Source organism: Pagrus major, chromosome 11, assembly GCF_040436345.1.
Source record: "Pagrus major chromosome 11, Pma_NU_1.0".
Classification (NCBI taxonomy): domain Eukaryota; kingdom Metazoa; phylum Chordata; class Actinopteri; order Spariformes; family Sparidae; genus Pagrus; species Pagrus major.
The window spans coordinates 28,907,305-28,921,974 of NC_133225.1; the positions used below are offsets into that span (position 1 = coordinate 28,907,305).

Here is a 14,670-nt window from a genome sequence, read left to right on the forward strand (position 1 = left end):
TCATGTTGAAAATCAGTGTCTCGCTCAGTTTTTCTCCCATTTACAATAAAAAATCTAGTGGAAAACTCTGCTGCACTGAAACTCTACATCGCTGACTCACCACCAAATCTTTTCTCTCACAAGAAAAACAACAAAGTTCTCTGAGAGGCGTCTACAAGTTGCTTTCTCTTCAGTCATTACTGAGAAACCAATACATTTAAACCTTAAAAGTTTTTTTTTTAGAAATAAGTTCTGTCTTAACACTTTTAAACCTCAAACGTGCAGAGAAAAGAAAGCTTTACTCACCAGCTGACCATGCTGCTGTATGTTCTGCACACACTCACACACCAGCAACCTATGAAAGGATTGTCAGACTTGCATTTAAACCACAGACTTCCTGTGGCGAAAGATGGAAACTGGGCCCCCTCCTCCCTCCTCTCTTTACCTCTCATCCACCCCCTTCTCTCATTTTCTCCTCCCCTTCTCCGTCCTTCCTTGCTTCCCCCAGTCCTTCCTCCTTTCCTCGGCATCTCCCTCACCTCCTTTTTCTCTAGTCCTGCTTTTCGTTCATGCCTTTCACTGCCCTGCTCCCCCCTTTCTTCCTTCTCCTAAACAAGCCAGCTTTGTCTCCTCTCCTTTCAGCCGTCTGGCCCTCGGCTCCACGCAGAATGTTCTCCAGGCCCTAAAACAAGGTCTTTGTCGACCACTCTCTCACCTACCGATGATGTGGGTCAACCTAATAAAATTCGCTTTTAAAGGCAGTGTAGTGGGATTTGTTGTTTGTACATGGACATGCGTGTAGAAAGTACCCTGTCTAATTAGTTCCAGACAGCCTCGAGAAACACTCAGACTATTTTAATAGGCTGGGTCTGGAGGGGGAGGAAGAAGAGAAAAAAAAGAGTGAATGATTAACCATTTTGTCCTTTTGATAAATGAAGCTGAGTAGAAGAATAAAAATAAAAAATTGCATTAATGAGGGTCTAAAGGAGCAGTAGTATGTAATCTATTGTAGAGTGCAGGTTGGTGCCTGCCTGGAAGTAAATAAACAACAAAGAAAGGGAAACATAATGACTACTGCAACAACTATTCAATACATTTCCATTAACTTTTGTATTTTAATTTATGGTTCCCAGAGGATGATTCCTAAATCAACTGACTCATCTAAAGTCACCAAGTGGTTCTGAGTGAAAAAATCAACTATTTGGTTGGTTTCCATTAAATCTGGTGCAGATGTTCATGTTTCCAGCTGGATTAAATGTTCTAACTTTGACCTCTTAACTCCACTGGGTAACTCCACAATTTGACACATTAAAGTGTGTTTACAGGTCTTAAGGAGTACTGCATATGTGGAAAAGTAGTAAAAAGCCTTTTGTAGCTCCAGAGGATCAAAATCGATCCAGCAGAACCAGAGGTATCACCTTTCTTATTCCACACATTCCTCTTCCTTTTCAAAACCTGGAGCCTACATTACCCAAGATGCAGCTTAGCCACTGAGCTATGAAGCCAGAGCAGTGACATCTACTGCTGGCATCAAAAATAAAAACATGTCATTGAAAACAAAACCTGAACCAACAAAGTAACATTGGCATTGAAACATTTGTGTTTGAAAAGTTGTATCTATTTTTGGCACTGAAAAAAATATTTTGATAATTAATTGGATTTTGATGTGTTTTTCAATGACAACCTTATGATTTTTCCTTCACACCTGTCTTTTTTCAGTGACAAGATTTTTACGATGATTGTAATTGAAAACACATCAAAATCCAAAAAATATCAAAATAAAATGATTTTTTTTTTAATGTCTGTTTTATTTTTTAATGTCATTTTCTTCAGTGTGAAATATTTGTTTTAGTGACTAAACAACTTTTTCAAATACAAATGTTTGAAGACCAACGTGTCCTTTGTTAGTTGAGGTTTAGTTTTCAATGACAAATTAAATTTTCGATGCCATAGTTCACTGTCACTATGCCGTTCTACACTGGATATTTATTCGGAAAAAGTGTGTTTTATGATGAATTAACAAGGCTATTAAGCTCATCTTAGTTTGGTAAAAGAGAGAAACTTGAATTCACAAGGTGTACGGTTGTGGCCTATTCTTTCTGTTTAGCCAGGAAAAAAGGTGTAAAGATGTTTGCTTTCTTTACATTTTGTGAGTTTATTTTGTTTTGCTTATTAGACTAAGTAGTGAACTTGCCACTCGCATACATCTCACGGCTAAAACTACAGGGATATACCATCAGACTAGCATGCTAACCTCAGGAGATAACTCTGCAACACACTACAAAGACATCTTTGACATGTCAACACTGTTGTTTCTTCACACTCTGTTGATGTCAGTTCATTTTTTTTTAATTAAGTAAACATAACACCCATTTAAACATCAACTTTATATTCTGCAAATCTACTTTTCGTTCAATTTGACCAACTCTTCTTACAATGCAGCCCGTTTGACATTGTCATTTTGGGTGTTAAGCATTATTATTTCTCTTGAAACAAGCAACCTGGATAATTTGATTAAACTGGGCTTAAACTGGCCTCATACCTCCACAATTAAGCTGATAAATACAAAAACACCCTGCCAACCTTTCGACCAAACTTCCTGCACCTGAGGCTGAGTATTAAGAGTGGACTAGTCACTTTCAGTATATCACAATTGAAGGTGCCACTGTTAAGGGTATCAGCTTAATATGAGTATAGTCTCTATAATATATATACAAGTTATATATGTGCCAGTCTGACAAGCCTGGAATACTTAATATATATATGTACATTATTTAGGGCACATTGCAGTTCATTTCACACACAGACAGACACATGACTGAGGAATATAAATAGAACAGCTGAAAAGGTTTATTTCCCAGGGCTTTGCATAGTAAACAATGTAGAGGAGGAGTTGAACTGAGTACAATACCCACTCCTCTGTAAGTCTTTGCCAAAAACACTGTTAATGAGTGCATTTATGGTTAGACACACACGCACACACACACACAAACATCATCTGATCTGAGGTATAGACAAACATATTAGGGTAGAACTAATTCTTCATATAAGATAAAAAAAAAAAAGGACAACTTGATCTTTTGAGTCAAGCTTGTTACATTTCCCTCAGACACTTGACATAAGATGGGCTTTGTATTGCACCTCATTGTTACAGCCAATCGCTGCTTCATTGCTTTCAAATGGTTAGTGCTGTAGTTGTTCACACTTTATGAGGACTTCGATCAATAGCAGTAGCAACTGTTTACCCAAAACATGACCGGTGTCTGGTGAAACCTTCTTTAGGAAGTCTAATATGCATTAAATATGTATAAATTAACAATTCTGATGATTGGAATAAGCTTACTGGCCATTCACAATACCTCCATCTAGTGCACAACATTTCCAATTCCAGAAAACTAAGCAGGGATGAGTTGAAGATAATCGAGTCGTATCTGGAAAAGCTGAGCTCCTGAAAAGAAAAGTTTATGAGAAAACCTAAAACATGACTGTAAAATGCTTTTAAAAGTAAAAACGTACCACACAAATAAAAGCAAGCTAAAGAAAAAAAAGTGAAGGGACAAGAATGAAATGTCTACACATCACTTTAAATAAAACTTGAGATTCTATGACGTAAAATGTTTAGTAAAGTCTATAAAAAACAGTTAACATGACAAAAACACTTCAAGACAATATCTAGCACTTCTCCCAATGTCATCATTCATATAAATTAAGAAATCTATAATCTAATCATTCCCATATGGATCAGTGATCTGAGAACTGAGCCTTATTTTATCTCCCAACATGAAGCTTGTTCACACACACACGCACACGCACAGACGTCAGTAGTAGCAATAGAGATGACAGGTCAGAGGAACATAAAACAGGTAAAGATGACTGATCCAAATGAACACAGATGTTACTAAATACACAACATTTTACAAGACACCCTGCTTCATATAAACACTTTATACTTGAACACATTAACTAATGTGAACTGCTCTGCTGTCAACACAAATCACAAATGTATACACACACATTAACCATTGTAGAAGTCTTCACGCCTGAATTGACTCATGTTGGCACATGAATGAGACACAACAGGAATAACTGCAAATCAAATGTAACAAGAAAAAGTTGACGGCTGAAAGAGAAGTGAATTTTCCAAATCTCTTAGTATCAGTGCAGTAATAGTGCAGCAAAAACAAGGTGAAGACTGTGACTTCTACAACAGTGACACTGGTAAGGTTAGTTTAGTTCCTGATGCTGAAAGTTTTGGTCTTCTTGATGTTGAGGAGGGGAGGTTTAATCTTTGGTTTGTTGCTTTCTCTGTCTGAGGAGGGGAACCGACGACTGTAGATGTCTGGGTACTGCTTCTGAAACTAAAGCAAACACAAGAAACTTATGACTGAGTGACTGACTTTTCACACCCACCTCCATGCGGGTTCACAGAGTGGCCAATTTATGGCATGTGATTTTTTACATATCAGATCCAAACCACATTTGGAGGTCGAGTGAAATGCGATTCAAATCTGATTTCTACAGATGCGTCTCAGTCTGGACGCTCATATCGGATTTCAACGCGTTTTTTGTGACACAGCGGCGACGTCAAATCCAGAGAGGCATCCGTGTGGCTCGGTGCTGCTGAGCAGAATACATGCTGCTACTACCAGAGCAGCATGCAAAACAACACAGACAATGCAGAGGTTGGTCTTCAATGACTGCATGTGTGAAGACATTTATACAGACACCCAATTTGGTATGAACAGAACCACAACTGCGCCCACTCTTTTAAGTACTGTATAGCAGGGCTTTAAAGAGTAACTTCACACCGAGCTGAACAGCAGAGTTTCACTGCCCCTCCAGCCCACCTATAACACCCAAAAGTGATGTTCCCTTTTCATCACAGCATGAAGTTACAAGATAAACTGTCAGTTTCTACGGGGCTGTGCTGACCATTTCTGTAACTTTCCAAATCCAACAATCTGAAATTCACACCAACTTCAGGCTGCGATTGGCCAGCTGAGTGGAGGTAATAAAGTGAGCTGGGTTTTAACTTCTCTACACGTAGCTTTTTCAGTCTTGACTCAATTATTTGTCACTTTTCATTTGTGAGTCCAAAACTATGGAATGTGTTCCAGGAGAGACGGTCTGAACATGCCATTATTTCCGTATTTAAACAAAATCACATCTCCAGCCCTCTCTGTAAAGACCATCTTTTCATCCCGCCTTTCGTATATGGCCAACAAAAAGTTGTCATTTATGATTTGATATGTCAGGGAAAGCTATGCTGCTCAAAAATTCATTTAAAAAGGGTCACTTCCAGATGCAGTAAACATGTGCAACACTGGTTAAAATAGGACCTGGAATAAGTGCAGCGAGAGCTGCCACATTATTTTAACAAAAGACAGATAACATCCATATCTTTCATATCTTTTAAACTGAACATAATGTGAAATACTCGTTTCTGACTGAACATTAAAGGACTACTTTGTTACCTGCTTCAGTTTCTTGCGTCTGTCCTTCTCACTTATGTTTTGGTCTGTCAGCAGCATCTCCAGCAGCTCTTCCATCGCCTTCTGGGAAGCTTCCAGCTTTTGCTGTTCAAACTCTGCGCCGCTAATCTGATGGCAGAACGCGTAGATGGGCATCGGAACACAAACCGGATCGCTGCCATGAACATTAGAAACACCGTCGAGGGGAACCTGGGGTCAGGAGAGTGAAAAGAGCATCTTTGTCTGCACTGATTTACCATATATTCAAAGCAGTTGAAGCTTTGTTTTCATGAAGCTATTCAAGCCTTTACATCACTCACATTTTGGCACAGGCAACTGATGACAAATTACATGGTCTGCAATACTTTCAGCTACATATGTACACATTTTATACAACATTTCACAACATTTAGGTTTACAAAACAAACATAAAATCACTTACAGTAGATAAACAAACTCAAAACTATGCTGAGTATCTACTTTTTTTTACACTGTATTTCTACACCAAACAATCTAACTGAGGTGCCTTTCTACAAATATACTGTCTTACATATTCTACTACTGCATGAGTTATCTGTGTATATGGTTTAATTGGTTCTAATTGTCCATATGCACGCTGGATGCTGATGTAAACTACTTAAAATTAGTTAGGGATATTTTAGTGTTTCACTTGATTGTTTATTCTAGGACATACCTGAATTTTTATTTTGTGTTTTGTGGATATTTTTGGACCCACTTCATTTGACTTTTATTGCATTTCCATGCACATGTACTGTATATATGCACCCATATCACAATATCCAACAACTACTTTTGAGTAGTGTATGCACTGTAACAGTTTACGGGTGTACCTGTACTGTGCGCAGGTACTGTATATGGTCATTGATAGCATTGAGCAGGTACTCCGGGACTGACAGGATGCTTTGGTGATGGTCCATTAGAAATGACACCAGTCTGGTAGCCAACAGCTCGTCCAGATCACACTCCACAGCGCTGCCCAGGACACAGCCTGAAAACGTGTGAACCATCTGACGGAGAACCACAAAAAACAGAGCGAGAGAGGGGCACAGGTAAATAAACACTAAGACAAACAAAAGAAATGCAAAGAGGAAATGAAAGATGAGGATGAAATGTCATTGGTCCCCTGGAAGGAAATTAGTCTTACAGGGGAACAGACAAAAACAAATATGTAGTTTGTTTGTTAGTTCCATCACATCAGTTTTGTTCCTCACCAGTGTTCTGGTGCCGATGGCGGGGTGGAGGCGGGGCATGTCCACGTTCTGGCTGATGCGTGACATCATCCTCATGAGGAGCTGCAGCTTTCTGCGGGAGGCGGGGGGGAGGAGGAGGGTGCAAAGCTGCAGGGCCTCGATGGCGACACGCTCACACTGAGGCTGCAGGAGGCCTATATACACATACGGTCACACAGTAATGATGATGGAAACAGATGAGCTCTTTAGTGCAAACAGTACAGAAACAAAAAGCGGTAGAATCACTCTGTGGCCACATTCATCCATCACTGCTACATCACATTCACTAGATTAGACAAATGAATGGATGAATGGATGAATGGATGGATGGATGGATGGATGGATGGAAGATTAATCAACTAATATTACAGCTATAGAGCGACATGAGTAAGGTAAGACTTACAAACTGTGTTATATGTTATAGTATGCTCTTAAAAAGCATACCATTTCATAGCCCTGATCCAAGAAAGTATCTGTGCATACAAGGATTCACCTGGAACAGATCCATTCATACAGTCTGTAAAGGGAGGAATGGGGGGCAACATCCCCCTTGTTAGCAAAATGACCAGAATGTGTCTCCCTTGTTAACCTGCTAACCCTCTCCATCCCTCCCGAGATCACTTATACGTGAACCGCTGTCTAAATCCGGACCCAGATGCCACCCTATCCTAACCTACAATGGAACCAGAGACAACAGTCGGCGAGAATAGTCGAGAAAAACAGAGCTTTTAACCAAAAATGGACATTCAGTACACTTGCAGTTTAAAAAACAGTACGTCTCATATCTGCGACCACGGTGGTTATTAAAAGCAGCAATGTAATGCTAGGCAGCAGAGAACATACCCGCTCAAATCTGGCCTGAGGGCACAGGAAATAAAATGTAATATGTTAGAAAATATGATGTTCTGGACGTTTGCAGGTAGAGAATGAATTGGTCTCTGTAAAAAATTTGCAAATGGCCTACAGGTCCCAGGCTACAGACATGCACAGAGTATGTAGTAATGGATCAGGGCTATCTGGTTCATTGCCTTTAATACAGAACAACACTAACATCTCATGGTCAGAGGCTTATTTTTTTCCAGCTGCATGGCTTGTTTAAAAGATAGAGTATCTATTCCTTTAAAAAAATCACTGAATGGCTTTGAAACCCTCAGGTTCTTTTTATGTGTGTCGCTACAGCCATTGTTTCTAAAAGCTTTTTTTTTTTTCACCATTGATATTCCCTGTTTTAAGCTTTATAAAGTTGCATGGTGCAAACAAGTTAGTTATCCTCTTTTTCAACCACTTTTACTTGACTATGCTTTAGTATTTGCATGATAGAATCTCTACTTGTGGGGAGATCTTTTGGAATCCAAATCCAAATCTTTTGGAGAAAAATATGGAGACCTTTTTCTTTAGGAGTTTGAAAATTATTTCGCGTAAATCAAGGAAGATGTGGCAGAGCACATAATAAAGGAAAATCAAAAGAACCAGAAAGGAAAAATGACAGAATGTAACAAAAGCAAGCAACTTATAATAAGCTGCATATCTTAAATGGTCCAATCAAGCTTGCACACAAGCTCTATGATCCTTAAACCATTACTTTCACTGATTCCTTTGTTCTCGGTCACTGGAACCTTGGAAATGTTAAATAATGAAGACCAAAGAGTAAATCATCTCGGGTTCACTCTTTCACTAACAGCAACTACATTTCTAATAAAACATCTTGCATAGCAGTAATGGTTAGATGTTAGATGGAGTTAGTTTGATTAGACATGGATAGACAAGCAGACACACAGACAGCTAGAGGGGAGGGGTCTTACTGTGCTCAGGTTTGGGTTGTGGGGGCTTGGAGCTGCTGGTGGGCACACAGACAGGCGGTTTGAACAGTGAAGCAGGTCGAGACTGCTTCGACACATCCAGAGAGCTGAGGCAGCGTCGTACAACAGCAGGTGGAGGAAGCGTCCAAAGATTAGAGGTACTGGAGGCAGGTCTGGGCCCACTGAACGCTGTAGTAGCCTGAGACCCTTGTACTTTGGCCATAGCATATGAAGAGGAGAGAAAAGGATGATAGGAGGAAGAGGGGGGATGACGGGAAGGCAACGGGGGAGGAAGTAAAGCTGAGGAGTGATGCGGCTCTGCAGGAGTGTTCACGTTAAGACAGCTGGTTGCTCGGCCCCGCCACTTGGTCTCCTTGACATCCTCCTCCCTGGTTTCTACGACAATGTCCAGACAGCTGCCTACGCTGCGTGGCCGGAAGGCGCGTGACCTCCGTGTGACTGACAGTCCTGCTACAGAAGCTACAGACAGCCTATTTCTAGATGTACCTCCTTGAGCATTTTCATACGTAATGGGGTTTGCTTTGGATGCAGATGTAAAGTCTGTACGACTGTGGAGTGTTGTGATGGCAGGGCCGTCATCTTGGCTCCTGTTGCTATAGGATGCCAGGCTGTCATTGGACAGGAACAGCTGTTGCCGGGTGAGAGGGGCAGAGTCATCTAACATAGTTTCCAGTGAGCAACTCCTGGTTTGAGGCCTCATTGAACCAGCTGTACTCAGGCTCATGCAGCTGCCTCCAAACTGACCATCGCCTTCATTGGTCATGCCTCCTTTCAGCGCTGCCAGCCGCGACTGAAGCTTCCCGCCAAGCACCTCTCTCATCGGCGACTCTGTCTCATCACATGTCCCCTGTCTGATTAGCGACAGAAGGAGACACTCTGTGGAGCGGAAAGATGCCTTGGCTGGAGGGGGAGCTGAAGGGAGGTCGGACTTCTTGCGTTTCCCACGTTGGTGTATCGTGGGCGCTGCAACGTACCCACAAAACACTGAGAGCGGATGCAGAGACAGAGAGAGCAAAGTGGTGCAGGCAGAGGGTCAGTGCAAGCAGACAGTGAAGGGGAGGGAGAGGGTTTAGTTACTTTAAACATATACTGTTCATACAGAACCATCAGCTGGTCAGAAACAAACACGTAACAGGCATACACAGAGAGTACAGCTGCTCATACTGCTGTTAGGACTCCACAAACAAGAGACAACAACCAAAACCTCTGTTAGCAGTCAAAAGGCACCGTTAGAGGTCAAAGCTTGGAACCCCACTGTGGGGACAGCATGTTATCATGAGCAACAAGATCCTGCAGACAACCCTGTGAGTTTGAGCATCTTTTTCTTGTAACACTACAACTAAGCCTCCGAACAACAATTCCAGGTTTTAGCCTAATGGAATCAGCCCACAATACCTACCCAGGACGTTGATAAATAGTTCATACAGTTCGTATGTGAGTAGTGGCTGCAGAAGGCTGTAGAAGTAATCAGACACTGTTTTGAAGACATCTCTCTCAAAGCCGGGATAGGACGGCTGTGCGTTGTCGTACTTTGGCCCTAAAACAAACAGCCGGTTACTGCAGCGTTCATGAGAGTGAAGGATGTTAAACAGCTTACACACTTCAAACTACATTCATAATCCTAACACAGACTTAGGTATGAGTTTCAATCCTCTAATTTTACATAGAATCCTAAATAAACAAATACTGTTCAAGTGTTTACTTTACTAAATGTTGCACAGAATCAAATTATATTAAAACCCGATGAAATTACTGTGAATATGTGGTACATAAAGGAATTCCGTAATTTTTGTCAAGCTTTGGAAGGTGAAAATGAAGTGCCCAATTCTTAGCAGTATTCAGACAGGACAGAAATGTCTAAGAAGCTCGTTGGTACTCACAGTTGGCCAGGCTCTTCATGGCAGACAAAACCCAGTGTGGAAGGTCATCTGAAGAGATAATTAACATGTTAAACTGGCTGCCAGTTACGGTACATCTTACTCCTTGTGGATTGTAAGTAATATAGTCTATGCTCGTATTTTAGTGGATGGCGGACCCGTCCATTACATTCATCAGCATTGGAAGCACAGGCTTTGGATTAAGAGTAGCAGAATTTGAGACATTCACTGCCCACGGCATCTTTGGACCTTTCAACCTGACCAGCAGGACCGTTCAGGGAGGAGAGGGAAGACAGCCTGGATAAGAACCATGCTAATCCAGCCTCGATTTAAGGCTGCTCTGGTTCATGTCTCATGATGTTGATTTGCTTAAATTGTGTTTATTTCGTAATTTTTTTGCTTCTACCATGGGTGAGTAGACTATGTAGTTAGATTGTTTTGTTGTTTTAGGAGTTTTTATTATTATTAATATTAATCTTTCCGACTCCAGAGTCTGCACAGGGTGTTTTATTTTGAAAACTGACTGGATGCTCTATGCTGTTCTGCAGTCTAACTTCCTGTCTGGCTCGATCTGCTCTGTGCAGTTTGACACAACTGCTGTCTGCTTCCGTCGAAAAAATAGACTCGACGCGTAATCTCATACCAGAGCAGAGAGCTGCTTCTGGGACACTGCTGAAAAATGTGCTGTGGCGCAGCTGGTGGAGACAGAATCACTGCCTACGAATGCTGCGGTCAGCTCTGGCAGTTTTTGCGGCCGTAATGTGCCGCACACAGGTCTGATGGAATCTGCGGGTTAGGGGAGCTGAATAGGACAAACCTGAATACCACTTGTAGTTTATGAGGATTTTTGTGCTCATATTCAATGCTAGTTTATTGTTGATGTATAAACCCACTTGTCTTGTCGTCCAGTGTGACCACTCCATGCTTGTTGACTTTGGTCATATTATGGATGATGTTCTGGGGGTTTACATATCGTTGGTCTAAAACTTCATCAAGAGTTGCACAACCCAGAATCCTCTGCAGGCTGAAACACAACACACAAGATTTAGTGACTCACAAAGATTCTCGTGGTATCTGCTTTCTGGACTTCATGCATCAGATATCCTCTCTTTACTGATTCTACGCAAGAAAACATTTGCTCTGTGAAAAACCTGCGTTTCAATCTAATCATAATATAATAAGACATGCTGTAAATGTCTGACACAAAAAGGTTTTTCAGTTCAATGTGTGTGTTTATACTGGGTCAGGGTGATATCTCTCCAGATCTCCTGTTCATCCTCCACAGTCATCACTCGTCGTTGCCCCTGTTGCTCTTCTATTGGCCGATTCTCTCCCCCTGCTTGGAGGGCAGGATCTACATTTTCCTGGAAGTCATAAAGAGAGCATGAACCACCACACAGTTTTTTTGTTTTTTTTCTTTTCTTTCTTTACACACATCCATTCGACTGATTGGGGAAGTATTTACGTCAGTATACATCTCACTTTTAAGATTCGTTTTATAGACACACAATATAGATACAATACTCTATGTCCAATCTAACTCACCTGCGTCTCCTTCTCCTTCTTGAAACTCCTAAACTTGAAGAAACCTTCTTTGTCCCTGAATGAAGGCCTTTTCTTAATAGAACCAGGGGCCGAGGCTTGAGCTGGACAAGGAATGGGCTTCAGAGGAGAAGTGGAGGGGAATCTGGAGGAAAGGAGATGAAATGGACTTTAATTTTGTGGATGAGAGCATAATCAACATCAATCTTTATAAATGTTTTGGATGCTTTAAAATGTTTATTTAAATAACTAAAAAGAACATTTTTTTTCCGAAACGCTCACCTGTACAGCGTGGTGTTGTCCTCCAGATCCTCCCTGCCCCAGCGACCCTTCACGTCTTCGATCACATGGTTCTTTAGAAATTTCTTCAGGAGCTGAACCGTCTGCTGCCTGGTGACATCGGGGCCAAAATTGCTGTTGCTGCAGAGCAGCTGGTGAAGCCAATCTACAGCGGCAGAGGCTGTGAAACAGGAGGCATAGTGGCGGAAGTTCTGGCGGTGTTTCCTGAGGGGCATACCAGCCCGAAACAAGCGAGTCACCTCATTCCACTGAAACAGGACAGATAGTTTAGTACATAATGTATGACACTGTCCAATTTAATTTGGTGCACTTTAGCAAAAGGGTTTATGATAATTAGGTATCAACTGACATGGTTTTATTCAGGGCTGACACAGATTATTAGTAATCAAGCTGATATTTGGAACTGATAAAGGTCTGCATTTGCAGTAAAAATGAAAATCTTAGTGAAAAGTAATAATCAAAATAATCTGTGATGGAATTAAAATACATATAATTTACACAAGTACAATTTTGAGGTACTTGTACTTCACTTGAGTATTTCCATTTTCTGCTACTTTATACTTCAATTCCACAACATTTTAAAAGACAAATGCTGTCCTTTTTCACTCCACTATATTTATTTGCAGATTCAGATTGTTAATGACTAAGTGGGTAAAGGCAAGTATTAAAACAAGTAAAACAGTCTGAAAAGTTCAGAAAATTACATCACTTTTAAAACCATTTAAAACCAGTAAAAGACAACACTTACGACATATGACGATATCCAAAATCTAAGATGATATATAGTCTCTCATCACAATATGATAGATATATTGTCCAGCTCTAACTCTTGGATAAACAAGTTAACAAACAATGAAGACAAGCAAAATAGTGACAAATAAGCAGTGCTGGTATTATTAGTCAATTCGTTGAGTAGAGGTCCAAAAGGGTCAAAACTCCAGCAACACTTGTAGGATAAAGAACACATTATTGTGAGACTAACAGTCTTGGTTTGTGGCCTTTCTCAGGGTCATCCAGGAGCCACAGGTCAAAGATCATTGTAAAGTTTGTCCTCCTACTACAAGTGGAATTTTGACCATTTAAAGACTTTTTCCACTTCTATGCAACCTGGAAGTACATGAGGTTGAATACCTGACCTGTGAAACTTTCCCATCATCTTAGGATATTACACAGATTAAAAGATTGATGCAAAAATTGATCGACAATGGAAATTATGCTAGTTGCAGCCCTAGGAGCAAGACACATCTGACCCATGTACTGTATGTGTGATCAGTGCCTGCCTCAGTTCACATTCTGACTCACTGTTCAGTATTTAGTTGTCTGACTTTAACTGCTTAGAAAAAAGTCTAATTTGGGGAATTAAACTTAGCTTGGGCTGATACAATTGCATGAAATCGGTTTGTTGACTGATGGAAACGTATTTAGTGTTACTAACAATTTTGATGACTACTGGCTTTCATTAAGGAGCTTTAATTTTAGTAAGGAAAAATGACTGAAAGGTTACCCTGTCAGTTACGATTTGTTTGGTCCTCTATGACAGTAACGTTTGTTAGCCAAATTTAGCTAATATTTGTTAGGTTTTGGACAATATGGCTTGACAAAACATTTTAAGACCAAAAGACTAAGATATTAATCGAGAGAACAACGCTGCGTAGTGAATTCAAGATAATAAAAATAATCGTTAGTTGCAGTTTCAAAAACATTTTAGGGCCATTTTAGAGGAACAGCCACGTAACTTTACTGGATAGAAACGTAGCTAAGTTAACGGTATTTCAATAATAAAAGTAGTTTAACAAACTAACAGTTGTTTTAATGTCCTGATTTCTTTTCGACATCTTCACGATAAAGTGTAAAGTTTGTTTAAACACGGCTGACAGTAAACTACAGCGGTGCCGTTGACCATAACTTTTCGCATTAACTAATTAAGCTAGCTGTTAGCAAGCTCTAGCTAGCTAAAGACCCGATCAGCCGACGTTAACTTACCAGTTTTGTGGCTCGGTAGGGTCCAGGGGTGATAACATGAGAACTCATATTCATCCCAAAAAAGACAGCGCTAAAGTTTAGACTTCATCAGATGTAAGAAGTGCAAATATCCTTATGTTGGTTAAGTATTCACGGATGTTTTGCTACCAGCCCGTGAATGGCAGCATCGATGAGACTCGGCTCTGCCTGGCTGCACTCCGTCTGTTCAAAATTACGAGCCGTGCTCTTCTGGCACGGGATTGGACGGCGCCCGGTCACGTGGGCAGCCTCGACTTGAGGAGGGTGGAGAATCAAAACAAATGGACGGAAGCAGAGTGTGTTCTAGCAAACTGTACGAAGTCTGTTATTTATTCAGTATACACCCTTCTGCTCTCAGCTACTGCACACCATAGACATATACGTATATATGTCTATGCTGCACACCCCTTCTTTGACGCCGTCTGCTGTG

At 40.8% G+C, this 14,670-nt stretch overlaps 1 protein-coding gene across 2 annotated transcripts; it reads right to left on the minus strand.

Annotated features, from left to right (window-relative positions):
- Positions 1-2,798: 2,798 nt before the first annotated feature.
- depdc1a (DEP domain containing 1a) lies at positions 2,799-14,452 on the minus strand. Of its 2 annotated transcripts, XM_073475839.1 has the most exons (12): positions 14,223-14,378; positions 12,222-12,487; positions 11,943-12,084; positions 11,637-11,761; positions 11,291-11,421; positions 10,401-10,448; positions 9,920-10,057; positions 8,503-9,504; positions 6,683-6,855; positions 6,302-6,478; positions 5,454-5,660; positions 4,110-4,337 (listed from the first exon to the last, which is right to left on the minus strand). In XM_073475839.1, exons 1-12 carry the CDS (start codon positions 14,274-14,276, stop codon positions 4,209-4,211), a joined length of 2,592 nt encoding a protein of 863 aa, XP_073331940.1. In that variant the 5' UTR covers positions 14,277-14,378; the 3' UTR covers positions 4,110-4,208. The 2 variants fall into 2 exon arrangements, with proteins under 2 accessions (XP_073331941.1, XP_073331940.1); XM_073475840.1 differs by lacking the exon at positions 8,503-9,504 and having other exon boundaries at positions 2,799-4,337; positions 14,223-14,452.
- Positions 14,453-14,670: the final 218 nt, after the last annotated feature.

What these genes read in the sequence shown, in the direction of transcription:
- depdc1a (XM_073475839.1), bottom strand. Translation starts at nt 14,276, where the DNA reads ATGAATATGAGTTCTCATGTTATCACCCCTGGACCCTACCGAGCCACA. An exon ending in CCTACCGAGCCACAAAACTG is followed by an intron (nt 12,488 to 14,222) that starts GTAAGTTAACGT and finishes GTCCTGTTTCAG; the next exon opens with TGGAATGAGGTGACTCGCTT. An exon ending in GACAACACCACGCTGTACAG is followed by an intron (nt 12,085 to 12,221) that starts GTGAGCGTTTCG and finishes CCTTTCCTCCAG; the next exon opens with ATTCCCCTCCACTTCTCCTC.